Raw genomic sequence first — 22,247 nt, 5'->3', positions numbered from 1 at the left:
TTAATGAAGCAATTTATTAGCAAGAATACGCTCGGATTTGTTCGATTTTATCAAATGCACTCAAACAGCTGCAAATGCACTCCAAGAAAAAAAAAACAAAAAAAATTAAAAGTAAAAACTCAATGATTTAGAGTACATAATTTTATTTTCTACATATGTACATCGGATAATTATGTATTTCTATAAGGTATGCTAGTTTGTAGTCAATGCACATTTGTTTCCATGTTATCATCTTGAATTGTTTATTTTTTCGCTTTTACTTTGTACTATTCGAACGCAAATTGTTTCCAGAACTTATGTACAAAAACACAACATTTGAGAATATCATTTTAATACACATATTGTAGGAGTACTTATTATCGTTTAATATTTACAATAGACTGCGGGGCGTTGGTTTTCATTTAAAATGTGTTACAATTATCCGTTAAAGCCTTGCTAATAATTACAATTTATTACAGTCATAGTAGGTATTCAAATTGGATAGCAATAATACTCGAAGGCGTTTGAAACAAACATTTTTCTCTTTTCCGTCTAGTTTTTATTACACAACACTTAAAAGCAAAAACGAGAAACGAAATAAAGTACCATTGTAGGTAATAAGTTAGGTTAGGTTGCCGTCGCGCACTGGATACGTCCATTTTTACACTTTATCACAATTAAAGTTTTTGTTTTTCTTCAAAAAAATTTTCAATTTGTGTTGATTGGGACTATACGTGGATAGTATCCTCATCATCGCTGGGTGAGCGCCGCCCGGTGGTTCCCGGTGAGCCAGGGTCCAAAGGTGCGTCGGGGCTGGGTGAGCGTGGGGGCGGCGGTGCGTCTCCTTGATTGCTATAGTAACTAGATAAGGTACTAAGTGAACTGCTTGCGGCCAGGAGCCCAAATGCGCGCTGGGGCCGGGTAGGCCTAGACCCATGCCTACACCGGGTGGGTAGAGGCGGTACGGTAGTGGTTTTGGAGTGTGACGGCGGCGGCGGCCGCTGCTTGACGATAGTAGATGTCGGCGGCGCTCGGCGCTGCGGCGCTTTGGCCTGGTTGTGGGGGTACCAGCAGCCGTATGGGGGTGCACCGTAGAGGCGTTGGAAGGCGGCGTAGTTGCCTGCTTCGGCGAGGAGTTCGAGGCCCACTGCGGTTTGACGCTTCCATTTCGTTCTGTAATGAATAAGAATAAATTTATTAGTTAGGAATAACGGTCTATAAAAGAGTTTTGTGGTTTTTGTTAGGTTTTTGTTGTAACTTTTAAATGCAAAGAGGTAGAGAGTTGGTTTTACTTATTTGGATGTAGAATTAAATTCTGCATCTTTCTAATTTTCATTTTTCAAAATTTATAAATAAATAAAAGTTATTTGATTTTTAAGTAAAAATTAGTTTAAAAAATATTTTTAATGTTATTGTTCATAACTATTGTTTAAACAATGATAATTTTAAAACTTTATATTTTCATATTCAGAATTTAATTCTGTATCTATTGCAGAAAGAAAATAATTCTATCTCTTTCATTTGTGAATTATTAATGAAAAGTCTAAAAAATCACGTTTTTAATAATCTTAGACCTGTATTCTTCACTATTGCCAAAACGGGCCCTTGAAAATTTAAAATAATGACATGGCTTGTTTTGATATAATGGCCGCAAGCAGGAAAATAAAAAAGGCGGCAACTGTCGAAACAATCAATAATGCGGCATTAACAGGGGGCGGATATCGTCTATCTGGCGCTGGCGGAGATGCTGCGGGCGCGTAAAATTATGCGAAAATTGCCGCTTCATTGTGGTGTGGTCTGGTCTTTCCGGGTTATTAATTTGGCACTGCGGCGCGGTGAAAAAGGCCGCAACGCAAATTAACGTGTCGGTGTGTTTTCGGTGGTTGGTCGAGGGTTGTTGGCGCCTTCCGGGCGCGCCGAGAAGCAAACCAAAGCGTAAACTCCAACACCCACACACCCACACACACATTTTGCAACGTGTAGATTTTTTCATCCCTTAGTTGGCTGATTATAAGTAGATTAACCACAACAGAGGTAAACGCGGTAAACAAACGAAACGAGGCGGAGATATGTAATACGTACACAAAGTTGACAGTCATCCTGTAATAGACTGGGCGTAACGCAGACAAAAATTTAATCAAGCCCGCAAACGCCGTAATAAAACTAACCGATGTACCAAAAAAAAAATAACACAAAGTTTAATAACAAGCGCCGAGAAGCGGAGAAGCCAATTTAAACACCTTAAAAGCTTTTTACCCGAGGTACTTTGTTCTTGGCTAAAACTAACTGTATTTATAAGCATTGTGATTCCTAAACGTTTTAATGATTCCTCACTTGACGTGACTGTGACTTTTCGACTCGGCGTCAAACGCCGCCGTGACGAATCTCGAAGCAAACACATGCTGATGTTTTTGAATTTCCAAAAATCATTTAGTCACCTAATTGCGGGGCCCGAGAGCAAGTGCACCCGAAAAGTGCTGACATGCCGCCGCTGGTCTGGCGCCGACAAACAATTATCCTTTCATCGGCCGCTGCGAGACACCCGATAATCAATCCCGAAACGGCAATAAATGCAAAGCAAATTGATACAGCGCAAGCTCACGTAATCACCGCTTCGCTCCATCTTCAACTCGCGGTGATATTTCATTACATTTCACAATTTCCAGGCTCTGAAAGCGTCTAATACACTAATAGCACATTACGTCTGAGTAGTCGACGCATGCGCACTCATTTCACATTCGTTTACATTTCGTGGAATTCATGTGAACATGTCAAATAATAGAATTTTGTGTTTACACCGAAAATTAGTTTCTTTTCAATAGTGCCTAATGTCTAATGTCTAATGAAACACTTACGACGACATTAGCGCCGAACAAAATAAAGTTTAAGCACATGTGAATTCTCGCGCTTAATGGCTTGATACTATTTATTATTATGTAGAATTGTAGACAAACAAACGGTGTCGGAAAAGCATGTTGATGGCCAGTTAATTGAATTAATTCGTTTGTTGTACGCGTTTTTTTTCCATGAGGTGGCTTGGTGTGTGTGGGAAATTGCTTTTAACGCGTTTATTGTTTCGAATAGTTTGTTACACGTTGGATTATTATGTGCGTTAAGTATATCACCGAAAAGTATAACAACAACAACAATTGATGGTGATGTTTCCAGGCTTTTTGTGTTACAAATAACAAACAAATCTGTTGACTAAAGAGTGATTAGTGCTAAAAACTAAATTTTTTGTGCTAAAAACTAAATTTTTGTGAGAAATGTTAATTTGGCGCTGGTTTTCGAGTGTAATTATTTTAGATTTTGAGAAAAATCATTAACGTTCGTTTTAAAATATTTTAAACAACAAAATTTTGCTAAATTAGGTGTTTTTGGTGATTTTCGGGGAAAAATGGGAAAAAATGAAATTGTTGTGATTTTTCATCAAAATTTTTAGTTTTTGCGATAAAATTTAAAATATTTTATGTAATTTCTTGAAATTTTCTTAAAACGTAGATAGATACAATATCTGTCACGTTATTATAAATTATTCTGAAATTTTTCACTAAAAATGAAAAAAAATTAACGAAATTTGACAAAACGTAAATGTAAATTTTCTCGTTTTTTATTAGTTTTTCTGATGTAACTTTTAATTTGTTGCTAAAAATATCAAAACTATTAACATTCAACAGATAACTAAATTATCCATCACTCTAGATTAAATTTTTCTAAAATTTTTAAATATTTCCCCAAAATATTTACATTTTTCTTCATATTTTTACTCTAAATATGAAAAAAATCGTTAAAAGTAAAGTAACAATTATTATTTTATGACCATGTGCCTCCCCGCCGCAGTGCGCGACGATTCATAAACGCAATTAGTAACGCTCGGCTAAATTACTTAATCATTTCGCGTGTAAGGGCAATTATAAAATAATGTAAGAACAACCGGCCGGCCGCACGTAACTGAAATGTTCACGAGGTATTTTGTTAGCGCCGGTTGCGCTCGCGTTTATTAGCCCGCCAAAGGGGTGGCGGCCGGGGGGATGATTTATATCCTGGAAAATCAGGCGCGGCGCGGAGCAGAAAAAAAAAAACCAGCAGCAACCACCATGTCGCATGGAAGGAAAAACGTCGTCCGGCGCGGCGCCTTTTATTGCTCGCGCGCATTTGCATAACACACGCGCGCATTTCACGGGGTCGCACGTCGAAATCTCGGCGTGCTATACTTTTACACATTTACACATTATACATTACACATTGAGTTATTGCCCTTCATAAAATCAAGAATTACGAGTACTAGTTGTAACGTTTTTCCACAGTTTTATTAAGTAATTATTCCTGATTAAGAGCTTAAAAATAAAAACATTAAAAAAAATTAACTTATTTAAGTAGAAAATAATGTTTAATAGGTTTACATTGTCAACCTTGCAATTTATAAATTTATTTATTTAAGTTTCGTGTTGAGAAAATTGTAAAAATTAAAAAAAAAATAAATAAAAAAATTCTTAGTTTTTTTATCATAAAATCTTAAGTATTGCATGGAAAATCTTGAAATTTGTTTTAATGCATTAGTAACTACACTGCCTTCTGTTCTAGAATGAAAAATATTTAAGTTTTTGATATAGAAATGATAAAATTTGAGTTTTTTCTTTGAGAAAATGATAAAAATTGAATTTTTTTTGTTTTTGGCGAAAATATTTTTGGTTTTTATGGCATAAAATTCTAACTATTGCATCTATAACCTCAAAACTTGTACTAATGTATAGTTAATTAATATATCTTCCATCCTAGTATAGTTTTTGACCCAAAATTTTTATCAAAACGTCCAAAAATTTAAGTTTTTATTACCAAAACTAACAATTTTTTTTCAATTACTACACGCACAACACTGCTTAAAACCAAAATCATTTAAAAAATAAATTTAAAAAATATTCATTCAAGTAGAAAATCATTTTTGATAGATTTAACTCTGTCAACCCAACGTTTTATAAATTAATTTATTTGTAATTGCAATTGTAAATGCATTGAGGTGTTAAATTTATTCCGAATTGCACTTTGGAGTACCGAGTGTGTGAGTACCGAGTACTTATTGTCATATAATGTCATCAGTAGCCGCAGTTAATGGTTAGTTGCATCGATAAATAGCTGGGAATTAATAATGCCCGCGCTCTGTACGCCACACCGTGTAATTTTTTTTCTCTTCTTTTCTACTACCTCTTCGGTAATGTTTGTGTGAATGTAAAACGCGATCGTAAAAAATGCCAACGGGTACCGCTTGCATTCTGCCTAATGTGATTATAATACATGCGTTCGCATATGTCGTAATGTCACATGCACCTATTGGTAAGAGCGGAGGTATAAGTACTTCAAGTACCGAGTACTTATTCAAGTTATTCAGCGCATTCAACGTGAGCATTTGTCGTGTTTGGCGTTTTTCGTGGCGGCAAAACGACGGATAATCGTCGAAATGAGATTATTTTATTGCTTAAGAAAGATATTATTGTTTGATAATAGTTTAAACAAGGAATTTGAGGTTATTTTGGGTAATTTAGAGTGGTAAAGTGGGAAAAATTGAAGGTTTTGTGTTTTTGGTATAAAAAATTGAGTTTTTTGGCATAAAATCTAAATTATTGTGTGTAAAACAGTCAAATTAGCTTTAAAATAAAAGTAAATACAATGCCTTCTATTTTAGTATCAAATATATTAAAATTTTCGTGCAAAACCTGAGAAAATTTGAGTTTTTCGTTAAGAAAATGGTAAAAAATGAATATTTCGTGTTTTTGACTAAAAAATTTCTTGTTTTTGAGGCATAAAATCTTTATTATTTCTCGTAAAATCTTAAAATTTGTTTAGAAATGTAGTTAAATCAATTATCCATCATTTTAGTACAAATTTTACCCAAAACAGTCATCAAAAAGTCACAAAATTTAAGTTTTTCTTTAAAATTTTAGTAAAATTTTGCATTAAATTCACCAACTTCTTATATTTTCCAAAACCTAATAAATTTTCCTCCCTAGTACTTTCTTCCCATAACCATAATAAATTCATACATATATAATGAATTTCTTATTACGTGTTGAAAGAAGAACACGATTACACCCAGAGATGCGATGCGCCATTCATTCTAATGGTCATTTGTCATCGACGCGTTTAGTGACACACCGAACATGCCACACAATCGCGTGTATTACAAAGGTGGAAAAGATATATTGGCCATGTAATTTGTCGGTCTTCGTGTCGCGTCCTCGACCAACAAAAAAAATATACAACAACAAGACAACCACGAATAAACCGCTCGGGTTACTCGCCCGCATATAATTTATATTGTTATACTTTACTGTGCGGCGCAAAAGGGTGTTACGATGTATTAACACATAGTATATTTAATCATAATCATATTATTACTAAGAACTAATTGACATAAATCAATTTCAACGAGTCTTAAGAGTTTTATGTTGAGAAAATGGTAAAAACGTAAAGTCGTGAAGTTTTTTTTGTGTTTTTTGGGTATAAAATCTGAAGTATTGCATCTAGAGTCTTGAAATTTGTTGTAAAATATTAGTAAATACAATGTCTTCAATTTTAGAATGGAAAATGTTAAATTTTTTAAGCAGAAAATGAAAAATTTTGAGTTTTTTTGTTGAAAAAATGACAAAAAAATGAAAATTTTTTAGTTTTGACTTAAAAAATTCTGGTTTTTGTGGCATAAAACCTTAACTATTGCTTGAAAAACTACAAAACTTTTTTAAAAATATAGTTAAATAAAATACCCTTCATTCTGATACAGATTTTAGCCAATTTTTTTACCAAAACACCTGAAAATTCACGTTTTTATGATGATTTTTAGTCAATTTTTGACATAAATCGAAGATTTTCTTATATTTTCAAATATTAAACCCAAAACTTATTAATTTTCTTACTACCACACTATACCCAATATAAAACTGCTTAACACAAATCAATTTCAGCGAGTTGTGTTGATTTAAATCAAAATTCTCCGGATGTTTAAAAGATAAAACCTAAAACTTTGACTAAATGCTTAGTAATGCCTTGATCGATCGATTATTTATTTTATATAAACAGAAAATCCTCGCATTTGGCACGCCTGACCGCGCCGATATCTCATCTCGCCTCGAACGCCCCGAAAAACTTGTTTGAAGAACCGAAAACGTGACGTCACGCACGATAATCGTCTATTTGTTTTAGTCCGCCCGAGCCGCGTGCTGCGCCGCGTTTTCCTCGAAAAATGAGCGTGTCCAGTTCGATTACGTATCCATTAACTTTTTTAATCGCGGTCGCACAAAGCAATGCAAAAACCACGAGACGCAGGAGAGTCAACATCAAGCGCTCTCCGGACAACCAAAAACAAATAATAAACGGTTACACATTTTAATCGTAATCGCGATGCGGGCTGCATAAAGTTTTATTTTTTTCTTGTTTTGTTATGCGCATCGTGCGGCGGATATTATTAAACGCAAATAAATGTCTAAATATCGCGCGAGATGTGATCGCGATCGACATCAATTAATAGCCGTGCGCTCATTAGAAGATAACTGCGCTCTTCGTGCCGCTAAAGTCGACAAACCAGTTTCGGAGCAAAGTTAAATCTCAAATCCAATCAATCATTTATTAACTACATTGCTAACATAAATATTTTACGTAGTAAAATCTCAAATATGTAAATGTAAGCTTTTAAAAGTTTTTTTGCTATTATTGCCATTAGGAAAAATCTAAAATTCGTATCGATTGTGAATCGAGGGGATGCGAATTTTGCAGCGTGTATACATTTCCAATTCATTACGCATCAATTCGTTTTCTTCGTTTTGCCTTCCTTCCGATCGCTTCCGAGGGGGCGCCTTTTAAAAATCCGTGCGCAGTCAAGCGTTTTACGATTTATAGTCAAAAGTCAACGCATTACAAATTCCACAAAATACATAAACATAAATTTTAAGAATAGAGTTGTTTCTGTGACACTCTGTATATTAAAATATAGTGATCTTTGCGGTGGCTTCTGGAAACCGCACTCGGCGCATTTACATGTTCAATAGCAAACAGCAATAAAATCATTAGACCTCCTCTCCGGGGCCGCGCCGCTTGATTTATGAGAGTGTATTTAGAGTGTAATTTATTTGAAGTGGAGGGCCGAAAGGGTGCCAACACATACTCGCGCACACTCATACAAATACGTGGGTATACTAGGGTGGTGAATCAAGGGTTGGGTGGAATGAAAAGTAACCGCTTCGAATTATGTTTTAGACTTGCTGGAGGAAAGGGCTGCGTTCGCATTTGCCTAAACAGCAAAACAGCCCTTTGCAGTTACATGATATGCGATACAAACTCTTTTTTTTTCGTATGTATAACTGGGGAGGTTACATCAACTTCAAATGCGATTTAACATAATGAAACCCTTCATGGTATTTGGTATCTATTAGATTCAAGATGATAATCAGAGTATAATAGCTTACACATGCAAAAATTTTGAATAAGTTTTTTGGGTAGAATAAGTTAAGTAATAAAAATGGTAGAAAATTGATTTAAAGTATGTTGGGAAGGGAATTTAATTGAGATTCATTGTGGTAAAGAGGAATTGGGTAATTGTAATAGTTTTCCGGTAATTGCAAAATAACTGAAAAGTTTTATTTAAAAAAATTATGTTATTTGGCATAAAATCTTAATTATTGCATGTAAAATTTCAAAATATGTTTAAAAATATAGGTAAATAAAATACCTTTTAGTTTTTTTAGATTCTACTGAAATTTTTGATCAAAAAGTCGAAAAAATTAAGTTTTTCTGAGCATTTTTATGTAAATTTTGACATAAATCAAAAAAATTCTTATTTTCTATCAATTATTTTAAGCGTCATAACTTAAGTAATAAAACACGTAAAAAATTGATTAAAACTTTATTAGAAAGAGAATTTAATATAGTTTAATTGCGCCAAGGCGGAAATATGTGCCTTTTATACTTTTCAGCTAATTAAAAAAAAACTAAAACATTATCTATAACTTTCATTGTATTTTTATGGCAATACAAAAATTTTAGCAACTTTCGTAAGCGATAACTTAAGTAATAAAAAACATAGAAAATTGATTTAAACTTTAGTAGAAAGAGAATTTAATGAGGTTTAATCATGCCAAGACGGAAATATGTACCTCTTATACTTTTCCGGTAATAGTACAAAAACTAAAACATTATCTATATCCCTGAAACTTTGCAACACGAAATTTTCTAAAATCGGCTCCATCTACTCCTTTTAGTTTTCATAAACTTAGTAGTTTCCGTGTACATTTTCCCGTCGACACTCAAACGTATTCGCAAAAAGTGGCATGGATTTTCGCGTTTCCTGTAATTACTCTTGCGCCGCATTGCGGCGCGATTACTCCGCATCAACTACATTAGCGCAAGACATTAGCATGATTATTAGCATTGAGATGCAGTTAGGAGCGCATTTAGCACGGATTTGCATAACTAACCTGCGCTGGCACACGTGTCACTTCTGATTTGTTGACGATCCAACACCTAACATCACTCCACTCCACATTATAAAAAAATCAATCAATTATTCAAATAAAATAGGATGTGGCAGTTGATTAACTCAATCAAAAAACAAAACATAAAAATCATTTAAATAGATTTTTATCTTTGTATCCTTCTCAACGTTCTTCCTGTTAACATTTTGTACGTAAATGTTTCTGAATTGATCGTTTGCGTGCTAATATTGCATATACTCGGACATTCACGACGTGTACACAGCTAAACGCTTTGTGGTTACGTTTTTTTCGTCTGCACCCACAACCACCACCCTTGGGTAAAACATAGACTTTAGTTCGGCGGGGTTGTGAGCGGTTTGTGCTTCACGCCGCGGCGAAATTGAAAGTCGGCCGTCGGAAGTGTTTAAGAGGCGGCTTATCTTGGGATAAATAATGTACGTTAAACTACTGCAAGTGCCTTTTGTTTCTTGGCAAATTACCCGGTCTACAAAATCATTTTGAATACTTATTTTCAGCAAAAAATCAAAATAGTAAATTTTTATTTTAGAAAAACCTAAGTTGCAAATTTTAGTTGCAAACATTAGTTGTCAACTTTAGTTGTCAACTTTAGTTGCCAACTTTAGTTGCACTCATAATAACTTTCAAAAAATTATTTTCTGCAAAATTATTGTTGTGCAACTTAAATCATCAACTTTAGTTGCACGTCCCCTGCGTTATTATAATTGATTTTTTCAAATGAACTTAATCTTAATTCTTAATTAAACTAACAAGATAAAAACTCACCGTCGATTTTGATACCACGTTTTCACTTGTGTATCTGTCAGGCTTAATTTCGCCGCCAGCTCCATGCGATCCTGCACGCTCAGATATTTCTGCCGCTCGAAGCTCTTCTCTAGAGTCTGCAGCTGGAGGTCGGTGAAAGCCGTGCGCGCCTTGCGCTGCTTCTTGCTCAAACCACCCCCGGAGCCCTTGGAGGAATTCAACGAGTCGTCGCCGTTTTGACCTGAAACAAACGCGCGCGTTGATTAATTGAAACAAAAGTAGATAAATACGGCTAACGGCGTTGTTGCGCTGCGCTCGCTTCCTGTTTGTCTTGATTATCACTTTAATTCCAACCGACTACTCACTTTAGCGTATAACGGACATCGCATGTGTTTAAATTAATTACCTAATTAATTAGCTAATTAATTAATCAAGTATATTTAAATCAGACGAAGAGAAAGATTTATTTGAGTTTAAATTTAAATTTTAAATGCTTGTGTATTGATTAATCAAAGCGACGTTAAGTTTTGGCGACTTCCGGTTTGGACATTTTCCGGTTTTCCGGCGTGTAGTGGAATTAATTTTACGAGGCGGTTTAGTGCGAGCGTCCATTGTTTCGAGCGTCGCGACGGCGCCGTGACGGGGAGGGTTGGACATTTGCGCCGGAAGCTGGAGCCAATCAGCCGCCTCCGCCGCCGCATCGCGCATTGAACCCCTTAAAATACCCGCCATTGCGTTCATCTCTCTTTCTCCCCCGCACCACACAAACGAAAAACACAGTAGTTAATAAACCGGAAAGTCATAAACGTGTTGCTAATAAACTTTATGACTTAATTATTTAGTAGAATACTCGTACCTACGCTGTAACAATTAAAACCTACAACATTTTATTTTTTTCTTAGTTAAATTTTATGATTTTTGTTCGAGAGTGTGATGGTGATAAGAACGTTTTGTGTTCGGGCGCGGTTTTTAAGCTAATAATCGCGTAATGGCCGTGAGCGCGTTCAATCGCGCACACCTTTCCATCTTTCTGCCACTCGCGCCCACCCCCATTGTAATAGGGCAATTACATTATGAGTGGTTTGCGTGCCGCACGAGCCAGACGGCAATACGCGCGCACTTTGCTAGTTTGTGTTCGTTTTTGATCACTATGTAGTCTCGCTTTACAATTGTATTATATTGCGGCTGCGACACGGCACGAAGAGGGGAAGCGAGATCCCGCGCTGTTGATAAATTGCTCCCCATTTTGCTCGCTGGCCTTTCTTTTTCGTTCGTTGTGCATGTTTCGTTTAATTGTCGTGCGCGGAGATTTTTATTACCGTTACCAAATCGCACGACAACATTTACTAGTAATAATCAACTAAAGTTGCAAATTTTAGTTGCTGAAAATTTAAATTATCAATTTTAGTTGCACGTAACCTCCGTGATTTACAATTTATTCATTGTGTTGATCAATTTTTTGGTAAAAAGTATCAACTGAAGTTGCAAATTTTAGTTGCATCTTCAATAAATTAATATAATTTAAAATTATATGTTTAAAAATTAAAGTATCAACTTTGGTTGCATGTTCCATGCGTGATTTACATTAGTATGCATTGTATTGTTAATCAATGTGATTTTTATTCTTCGTTTTCTTGGTTAAAATGCATTTTTACAATTGTAATTTTGGTTTCGGCCCCGCAGGAATGCATTAAGTAAATACGTAATGAGATTTAAATTATATAGAAATGTAAGTCCGGGCACCATCTGTGAATTTGTATGCGCCGCGCGATTGCCATCTCTGGAAATGCACTTCTATTAAATATTCGAAGCCAGAATGCGCTCGATTGCTCGGGGCTCGGATCATTAACTTAAAAATTGCAAGTAGAGAGAAATTGTATACGCTTGCAGACAATTGCAGTTTTTATTTTTAGTTTCATTTTATGTCTGATGACATTACCTCTACTACCAAATGACTAATTTAATTTTTATTGTTTTACGAATATTAGTGGAATATTATTAGCCACACGGTAGGATTTTATAGGCAGTATGTTTGCGAGAGTTGGGTTTGTTCGCGGGGGTCGCATCCCTCGGGACGTAAGGTCTTCCCGAGCCAACAAACTTAGCCACTTTGCGACGCGCAGCCAATGCGTCTCACGTTTCCGCAATGTGTCGCATAAAACATTCGCACACTCGCACGTCCTCACATCCTCCACCCTCTCTCGCGTTCGGCAAACACTCAACTCGACTTTTCTCCGGCACGTTGCTCGTATGAAAGAGATAAGAGAACTGCATCGAATCGAATAGAATGGATTATGAATGGATTCTCAAAACGGACGAAAAGTGTGCTTTAAGTTAACCCTAGAGTATTAACTGTGTAAATAACACTTTATTTTATATAAATTTAAAGGGTTTTAATTTTTTTTCGATTCAGTGGTTTAAAAATGTTGTTTTTGCATTAGTATGTGGAAAATACTTGGTGTAAAGCATTGTTTTCCACTTTAGGTATGTAATGTAGTTGTGGCAATAGATTCCAGTGTGTAAAACACTGTTTTCTATGCAGATAACGTTGAAAACAGTGCTTTTCGTACTACTAATGCGAAAAACAATGTTTTTGACAATTTCCGTATAAAAAATTGCGTGGAAAATATTTTATTCAATACATTTTGCTCATGTAAAGCATTATTTTCCACTCTAGGTATGTAAAATTTTGTTTCCAGTGTGTAAAACACTGTTTTCTGCACGGATTACGTTGAAAACCGTACTTTTCATGTTTCCAATCTGAAAAACATTGTTTTCTGCATCTCCTGAGTAGAAAACTGTAAAGAAACGACTTGATCTCTCATATTTGGCTTATACACCAACATAATTCATTATTTTCCACTCTAGAACCGTAAAAACCTTGAGTATTCCAGTGTTAAGCCGTCAAAATGTACATTTCTGAGTTTAATACAATTTCGAGTTTTTCTACACATCTCCAACTCGCTGGAGTGTTCACAAAATGCAGTCACACACACACACACACCCACACACACACACCGGGCGTGCATTTGCGTTAATCGAAGTTGGTTGTTTCGCCTCGCCTACGACACCGTGTCACGAAGAACCTGGTGGTCCCTCGAATGCCGCACACATCGGGTGTCGGCCGCTCGCTCCTCTTATCTCTTCACCTGAGCCGAACACAAACAACGTAGTACACCATCATCGCCGTACTGAAACTATTTTATCCATGCTCTCCGAATCCGAGTACCTACTTATTGTGCGTTTTTTCGTGTACACCTTGTATGTTCTATGCCTAGGTGATCGCGCGCCGTCGTCGTGTTCGGAAATCCATTTAAAATTAAAGTCGTGTCGGGCGCAGATAACCGCGCGCCGACCGGTGCCATTGTGTAATTTCGTTTTATCTTAATGTTTTGTTATATGAAAGTATTTATTTAAATTAAGTAAGCATTTCGCACCGGTCGGCCGGTTGGACGCGCAGCGGCTCGTGCGCTCGCGTTGGTATATTCTTCTTGAGTGTGTTGAGTGTGGGCTCTGCCCACGCGACACTTTCAAAATCTAATCCGTGTTTAACGTAGGTATCGCTTTAAAAACGCGTTATCTCGAACCATTCGGATTTATTGCGACAAGTCAACGTTTTCATTCAATGTGGAAAAAGTTTTTTTGCATCGGCATAACTCAAGTGTTTAAAATCTCAGCAACTTACAAAATGTATCAATAAAAAGTCAATTTAATACAGAATACAAATATATTTAGCTATAATTTGTATCTTTTATAGTTTTTACATAATTTATAAAAATATAAAAAAAATCATTTTTTCAAAAAAATTATAAAATCATTAATAACTCAAAAACTATTAGAGATAAAGCAATAATTCTTAGTTTAATAAATAGTATACATAATAAACTATATAACAAACCATAAAATGATTAAATAACATTATTTATTACGCGTAAATATGAAAAAATAGTTTTTTTCGGGTATAAATATGTGTGTTTTGAGCTGTTTGCATTCGAATTTGAATAATTTCGACCGAAACGAATGTGAAACGCAATTTGTACCTCGCGCCAAGGGGTTTGTTTGACCAGACTTTCAGGTAACGCACATAAATCGGCCGCGCCGCCGCCACCGCCGCCCGTCGCCCGTTAACAGTTTGTTCGCGTGCGCCATTTGAATATCAAGCATATCAAAACATAAATAAAACCAGCGTTTTGTAACGTCCACAATCGTCCACAAATCTACACTTTTAATGCCGGAGGCATAAACTCTCATAAAATATTGATAACTGCAAAAAATCCTCAAAAAATCGCTCTGGAACTCAAAATTTAAAAAAAAAATTTAAAAAATTTTTACCAAAGTATTAAATGTAACACTAACTGAAATTCTTGTTTGTTGTTTGACAGTTGTCAAAAAGTTAATCCGATTATACCCTGACAAAATCAACTAATCTTTCCTTCCGGTGCACCCTTGTCAGGTAAACCTAAAAATTTAATTAAATTTAAATCACTTCTGTGGTGAGGCGAAATGAAGCATAAGTTATGCATGCATTGGTGTAGGAAATCAGAATAGAACGCGCCATGATTTATTCACCCGTTCGATTACGGTTGTGTTTCGCCCCCCCCGGCATCGCTTTCGAACACAATAATTTAGATCAACGCGAGCAAAAGACCGCCATTACGCTGGTAAATATTTGATCGGTTCATAATACGCCGGCGTTCGCCGTCATATCACGCATTTCTGACCTTAAACGCGAGCACAACGCAAACACTCCGCCACAACCACCACCCCCACGTGTGTGGTGTGTGCTATCCACCCGCAAATAGCCTGGTATTACGCCGGTGATTTATTTACATTCAACTCACATCGCAAACAATGTAAAACAATCAATGTCCGAGTGGATAAATAACAAATATTTACGATTTAGACTATGATTCGAACGCACGAACGTTCAGTTTTATTTTATTTGATTTTAAGTGGTGTGCTGGGGAAATATATAAATTGAAATTTAATTTTTGAAATGTGATAAGCCTATAAGCGGATTATAAAGTTACCTACCCTTCAGGGCAGCGAATGGTGGAATTAAGACTTGACACCTTTTTTTTTCGGTTGTGAATAAGCTCGTTGAGTGCCTACCGGTGTTGAAAACCAGATGAGCAGATGATGCAGATGAGAATTTTTATTTATAAATCAGATTGTTCAGAATAGTTTGTTTTTTATTTCAAATTTGAATGCAAACAAATCAAAACTTTAATATTCTTACTGAAAAATTTAATAATTTTTAGTTTTTTTGAGATTTACGCGTAATAAATAAAGATAAGAATTTGTTTAATGATTTATTATATAGTTTATTATATTGTTTATGTATTAAAACAAGAATTATTGCTATATCTCTTTTAGTTTTTGAATTATAACAAATTTTGTAAAAAAAAATTTCAAAAATTTAATGAAATCGTTTACTTTTTTGTAAATTAAACAAAAACCATTCAAGATAAAAATTATTGCTAAACATATTTATATTAAGCATTAAATTCTCTTTTTATTGATATATTTCGTAAATTCCTGGGATTTTAAACTTTTGAGTTATCCAAGGCTTAAATATGTACTTAATGATCTTCCGCATCATTTTTTACAAAACCTCATATAATGATTATTAAATTGGCCAATTTGACAATTGTCCAAGCATAATACTTACAAACCACACTAAAACATTCCGTTTGAGGGTGTTACACATCCAAATAATTATATTATAAATAACTGTAACAATTTATTTATTTATTGGTTCTGCTTCCAAACCTCAACGCGTAAATCTAATTGGCGTGAATGATTCGTTAATATTTTATTTCATTTTATTCTCTATACATTTTCTGTGTCACAATTGCCGCAATTTATTTAATGGTCCGAAAGTTTGATCCGCTGATTCTTTTATAATTTTCCAAAACAAATACATCCATACATTTATATCCCCGGCGTAATTGAGTAAATTGTGCGTAATTTGTGTGTGTCTAGCGCAGAATGAAAAAAAAAACGGTTTAAAACTTTTAAAAAGTTGAATATCTATGTAATGTCCGACTTCCGGCTAATCTCCGCCTATTATCTCCGACGTCGATGTCGATGTTGATAGAATTCCTTCGATTGTGAAAGGTTTTAGTCATACAAATGGGATTAGCTGACTTTTATTTTGCAACCGTGGGGTTAAATGAGCTTTTTGCACATTATGTGCATTTTTGTTGGCTTCGCAGACAAAACACAATGCATCGAAGCCTAGCAAATATGAATTCAAATACTGTTTGTCCCCATTAAATTACTTATCACACAGATTTTTCCATTTTTTTGTATTTTTTTTCTGTTTTTTGTATTTCTAAGTTGTTAATGACATTAATGTAGTTATACACTCGCTGGAATGTGTTTATTATACGTACACACTAATTTATCCCTCGTTTGATGGCTGGTGTGTTATTTTTTCGGCTTGCCGTGCGTTTTACATACATTACACGAATATTTATCGAGTGCATAATATAAAGCGAACATGAGATCTCGAAATCAGTGCCGACTCGTGCACATCTACATAAATATGCCCGAAATAAATTTTCTGATGTGCGTTACAACTAATAACAGTTTGGGAATGTAAATATACGCTAAATGCCGCGGCTTGGACTCTGTGTGTTTGTTTTTTTTTCACCACCGGCGCGCGTTAATGGTGGTGATTTTTTTGTTTTTTTTCGTGCTACGCATGAATATTTATTCGATTTTTTTCGGGGGTTGAATAAATACGCTATTAAGTCAATTCACACTCGTCACGATAACGACTCATAAATATTAGATAGATAAATAATTACACAAATTGTTAAGTAAAAAAGTGAGGATTTTTTTTGTTTTAAATTTGAGGTAAGTTTGAGTGCGTATAACTCAGCTAATTTAAATCGTAGATTATTGAGCAAAACTTTATTTGAAAGACAATTTAATATAGATTAAGAGTGTAAAGTATAAGTTTAATTAGTCAATTAGTTTTTTTGTTATTGTTGATTAAGTAAACAAAATCATTAATACACCTTCAAAAAACATAACCTAAATTAAAATGCCTATAACTTTTTAACGAAAAAAGATACAAAATCACTGTTTATATAAAATAATAAACAATTTAATAGAGAATATGAACTTTTTTAAACCATAACTCTACCTCTTATTGTTCTCGAGTAATCAATTAAAAACTGTCACGAATCACACTCGCGCACTCACATGACGTAATAAAACATTCTTATTATAACGGTTGACGCTCGTATGATGTAGTTTGTACAGTAATTATGGAATGTTTAATTTTAATTCTCTTTACAGGAGCAGAAGCATCAACAGCAGAAAAAGCGCAGCGCAGCAAGAAGGTAATAACTCATCGTATTTATTTATTTATTATTGTTGCGGCTTAATTATCGTCGAGCGCGGCGCTGGAAATTAACCGGCTATCCATAAATCATCTAATGCATCGCGTAATGCAATGCATACGCTTTGCGAAGACAAAAGACGCGCTGAGAAACAGGAAGAACAATATCAAAAACGGAATAAAGTGCATTAAAGTGCATTAATACCTTCGGCGATTCAGTTCATGCGAGCACGACGCATCGCCGGATTCACAACATTTTCTTGGTGCGCGCGACGCAAACGAGAGCAATTCGAATCGAGTTATAACTAATAGATTCGCGAGCGGCGAGCGGCAAGCACCGAGATGCGAGCGGTTGAGATTAATTTAAGTTTAGTCTAAACGCACGCGTGAGATTACATTGTTTTCGAGGTATACCACCATAACTATCGACATTTGTCGTAAAGTGTTGAAACTTTTTAGTTTTTTTCTTAATTACTCCTAAAGTAATTAAGATATTTTAATAATTTTTCTGGGAGTTTGTTTAGTATTAATTTATGCATCTTTTCGTGCAAAAATTTTGTTGTTATCACTTTTTTATCAAAAGTTACAGGCTATTTTTGGGTAATTTTCTAAATGTTACAAAAGTAAACTTTAATTGTTTATAACTTTTAGTATATTCATCCGATCAACAAATTCTTTACTTAATTTTATGTAGAATTTATCCCCAAAACAACTTCTGAAAGAATAATTAGTTTATCTTTAACAGTTTTTAAGTAATTACCAAAAAACTGATTGTTTTCAATTATTCTTCACTCGCCACAACTAAATATCCATTACTTGGCTGTTAAAGCACTAAATTGTCAAAACTTATCAAATTAATTCATTGCTACATAAACCACGGCTTTGTTCCGGCAAGTTAACGTCGTGCTAAGGTCGAAAAAATTAAGTTTTGTAACCATACGACGATTAAAATAAACGCGCAATTAATTCGTTTAAATACTTTTCAGTTTCAACGTTCGAATTTAAATTTCTGTTAATTTTGTTATATTTTTTCAACTTACATGGTCTGCACATGTAGTGTGTGGTGTGTTGCATGACGACGATTATTTAATTAATTGAAATTACGCAAGTGAGCGCAGCAAGAGCGAGATAACAATGGCGGACGACCGGCGAAAGATCCGTATGTGTGTGTATAAACGCGCGCGCAATATAAAAAAATTAATTAACCTGATGATGTCCGCATATTGTATATTGTGTGCGGAGTCTTCGGTGCTTCCACGTTCTAGCGAGTTTGTTGTGTTGTGCGATTTAAATGCTTCACTTTCCTGCTCTTTCCTTCGCGGATCGCGGAGCGCGCGCGCACAGCAGGCTAATGAATTTGTTATATAAAAAATAATAATTTAACGCCAACTTGCCGATTACAATTTACAATGCGTACGTAATACTTGGTAAAAAAATGCAGAAAAACTTATATCATCACGCTCATTGTCACTATGAGTTAATATTTTGTGTAACGGTCTAAAAAGTGCAGAAAGTTTGATTCTTTTTAGTTTCTTGTATATTACTCAAAAACCAAAAAAGATAGAAATTATTTTGTTGCATAGGTAGATAGAGGATTAAATTCTGAATTAATTGATATATATTTCATTATTGTAAACTTTTTAGTTTGTTTGTTACTAAACAAAAAGGTGAAAAATATAAAAATTTCGGAACTTTGTTTTCTTTTGACTGTAACAATTAATTCAATAACTTTTCAAATTAATTTTTTACGTCATGTTATAGAGAATTTAACGTAGATTAATATGGTAAAAAGAAAAATGATTATATCTTTATTAGTTAAAAAGTTATTAACAATTTTTTGCTGAGAAAAGTATAGCTACAAAAGTTAGACCGTTATTCTTTATATATTACACATAACAAAAAAAATTCAAAAATTTATGTTTTTTGTTACATTTTCTTTAATAACTCAAAAACTAATTACGTTGAAACAATTTTGTTTGTAAATATACATTCTCAATTAAATTCCGCATCGTTCCATATGATTATTTAAACAAATTCACCAATATTTTGTTTGTTATAACAAAAAAAACTTAAAAACCTACAAAAAAATTAGTCTCAACTAAATTCCAAGTTATTTTCCTTAAAAACTCATATTACTTGCTTGCTTTTAAAAAGTTTTACAGTGAATTTAAGTATTTACGTAACGAAATATCGTCGCATCGTCATCGTGATAGTCATTGTTTGCCTTGCGCATTCGTCGCGCATGTAATACACCTCCTCATCTAATGAGCGCTTTATACTTATACGATCCCGAAGCCGAAAGCTAACGAAGCCGCAGCTGAAAGCACACTCTCTACAAAAGTGTGTGTGTGTGAGTAGTTAAAGATCTTTTAAGGTTTGTTGAACGACGAGAGCGGTGTCGGACAGAAGTCGACGAAGCAGTTCATTGTTCTGCGAGCAACATCGCGAGCAAATTCCCCATTGTTAAATTAGTATGTGTTACAAATTAAAACGCAAAGAAATGGCCTCTTCCGGTTTTTATACGTATTATGCGCGCACAATGAACGCGCGCACGGCGCATCAATGATGAAATAGATTATAAACTAGACACAAAGCTAACTAAACACAAACTCCAGCTGAAAGAGCGTAAAGCAGGTCGCTGAGATGGATAATTATAATTAGTTGTTTCGTTTACGTTGGCATCCAGTCTTAAATCATCATTTAAAGTATTAATAAAATTATATCCTTAAGCTTTACCGCGGTAATTGGGGATTAAATTATGATTGGGAATATTTCATGCTTGAATGCCTGATCAATTCATTATTTTAGCACCTCGTTAATGACAAGTAATGGCTAAGCAATATGCGCGGCAATAAATTTCCAATAAGATAGGAATTTATCGCCCAATTGAGCAACGATTCCGTGCGACACATTTGAAATGGATTTGTTTCAAACGTATTTGAATAATATTGCATTGACGTAAATGATAATAAAATAAATATTCCATAACGCTTGTCTAGTTGGAACTACATTAGTTTAGTTTGTGTTTATGCGCAATAATATAAGTTAAACTATTTGTTAATATTTAATGCTTAAAATGCATTAAAATGTGGAAATTTTGTATGAAAAATTGATTGAGCAAAAATTTTATTGCGCATAGTTAAGTATAGCGGTCTAAAATATTCAAAATTATAATTTTTAAGTCTATTAATTAATTACTCACAAAGTATTAGTGATAACACGTTTATTTTTTTAGTATTATATTTATTGGTTTACTAGGAGTTGGAAAATATTTTTTTGTTGTTAAAAATGTTTTTATTTGATTAATTAGATGTAAATTCGTGTTTAATTATGATAAATCTAGAAAAATCCTTTTAATTTGTTTTGTGTTAAGATTTTTCTTTATATCTTGATAAATATTGATTAAATGTTTAATTGTTAATAAATTGTCAGTTGATTCAGCTCAATAGCACTAATATTTCGTGAGTTATTAATTAAAAACTATGACAAATCCAGGTTTTTGGAGGTTCAGACCGTCGCATGTTAAAAAATCAAAATTAAATGTTTTCAACAAGTTAATAATTAATTACTTAAAAACTACTTGAGATATCTTAACAACTTTTTCAGTATTGTATTCGGTAATTATTAGTTCTTCTACATGTATTTTTGTTATGAACAAACAAAAATTATTTAAACAATTATAAACAATTTTGTGTAAAAGTTACAACATCATCTAAAAAACGCTATAATTAGAATTATTTAACCTTTTATACACAATTCTTCATAAATTTATATAAACAATTTAATACTAAATTACCTGCAACTTGAATTTTCCTTTTATCTCAATTAGTTTTCAAGTAATTAAATAAAAACCCTCAAAAAAACACGCTTAAAAGCCAAAGTTGGTGAATATTTACCGTTTGAGCATACGCTGGAGTTATCAGGATGTCCCGAGCTGTCCGTATCGCTATCATGGTGCAGCGGCGCCGAATGCAGGGATAAATCTCGCGGCCCCGGCGACGGCGAGCGGCCGCCGCCGCCGCCACCGCCTCGCAATTCCGGCGGCCCGCTCAAAATATCCGTAATCATAAAGCGGGAGCGCGTCGACGCCGTCTGCGGCATGGCCCGCGCCTCGTCCTGAACGGTCATGCCAGCCACCGTTATGGCGGGACTCACCGTGTCGCTTAAGCGCAACACCTTGAACACCGACACTTTGACCGCGCACCAGAGTCAATCAATCCCACAAAAAAATACAATCCAAAAACTCAGTTATTACTCAGTCATTTAAAAATCCAAGACACAGCAAATTATTCACACAATCAAGAAGTCATGGAATAAATAAAAACAGTTTATTAGCACACTGATTAACACCCTTTTAGATCACTTAGTTGGGTTGGTCGGCGACGGCTTAAGGGATGATGATGATGCGCACACGTTTGTCGTCGTTGTTCTTCCGCATGCGTGAACCGTGTTTGTGTAGGTGTTTAGTGTGTGAGTACACTGCGGTTGGGTTCGTGCGGCGAGCGAGACGTTTCGTCGGAAACTAATCCGCTGCGAGGCCGAACACCACTGCTCGCGAGCCGCACAGCCATGTTGGGCCTGAGCCCCACCACGATGTGGGACTAATCCGCTTCGTCAACCAATCGCCACACGGTGGAATACGGGCGCCGCCAATAATCACGAGCGCGTTGGGC

At 34.9% G+C, this 22,247-nt stretch overlaps 1 protein-coding gene and 1 long non-coding RNA gene across 2 annotated transcripts in view; one reads left to right on the top strand and one right to left on the bottom strand.

The window, feature by feature from the left end:
• Positions 1-22,247, top strand: part of LOC135801134 (uncharacterized) — a 66,286-nt gene that overhangs the window by 15,240 nt on the left and 28,799 nt on the right. The window contains exon 2 of the long non-coding RNA XR_010550310.1: positions 17,532-17,575. This is a non-coding gene — a long non-coding RNA (uncharacterized lncRNA). The remainder of the gene's footprint in view (positions 1-17,531; positions 17,576-22,247) is intronic.
• Positions 171-22,082, bottom strand: LOC135801130 (homeobox protein B-H1-like). The gene is given in 6 exon segments (XM_065314497.1): positions 171-877; positions 880-957; positions 960-1,046; positions 1,049-1,152; positions 10,242-10,461; positions 21,471-22,082. Coding segments are annotated over 6 exon segments (891 nt in total). The 5' UTR covers positions 21,703-22,082; the 3' UTR covers positions 171-707.

Source organism: Atheta coriaria, unplaced genomic scaffold (genome assembly GCF_025399875.1).
Source record: "Atheta coriaria isolate IRGN ID8LTWV9N9 unplaced genomic scaffold, Caltech_Dcor_3.1 hic_scaffold_10_pilon, whole genome shotgun sequence".
In the NCBI taxonomy this organism is placed as follows: Eukaryota; Metazoa; Arthropoda; class Insecta; order Coleoptera; family Staphylinidae; genus Dalotia; species Dalotia coriaria.
Note: the sequence above shows the minus strand (reverse complement) of the source record. Positions and strands in the feature narration are given on the sequence as shown.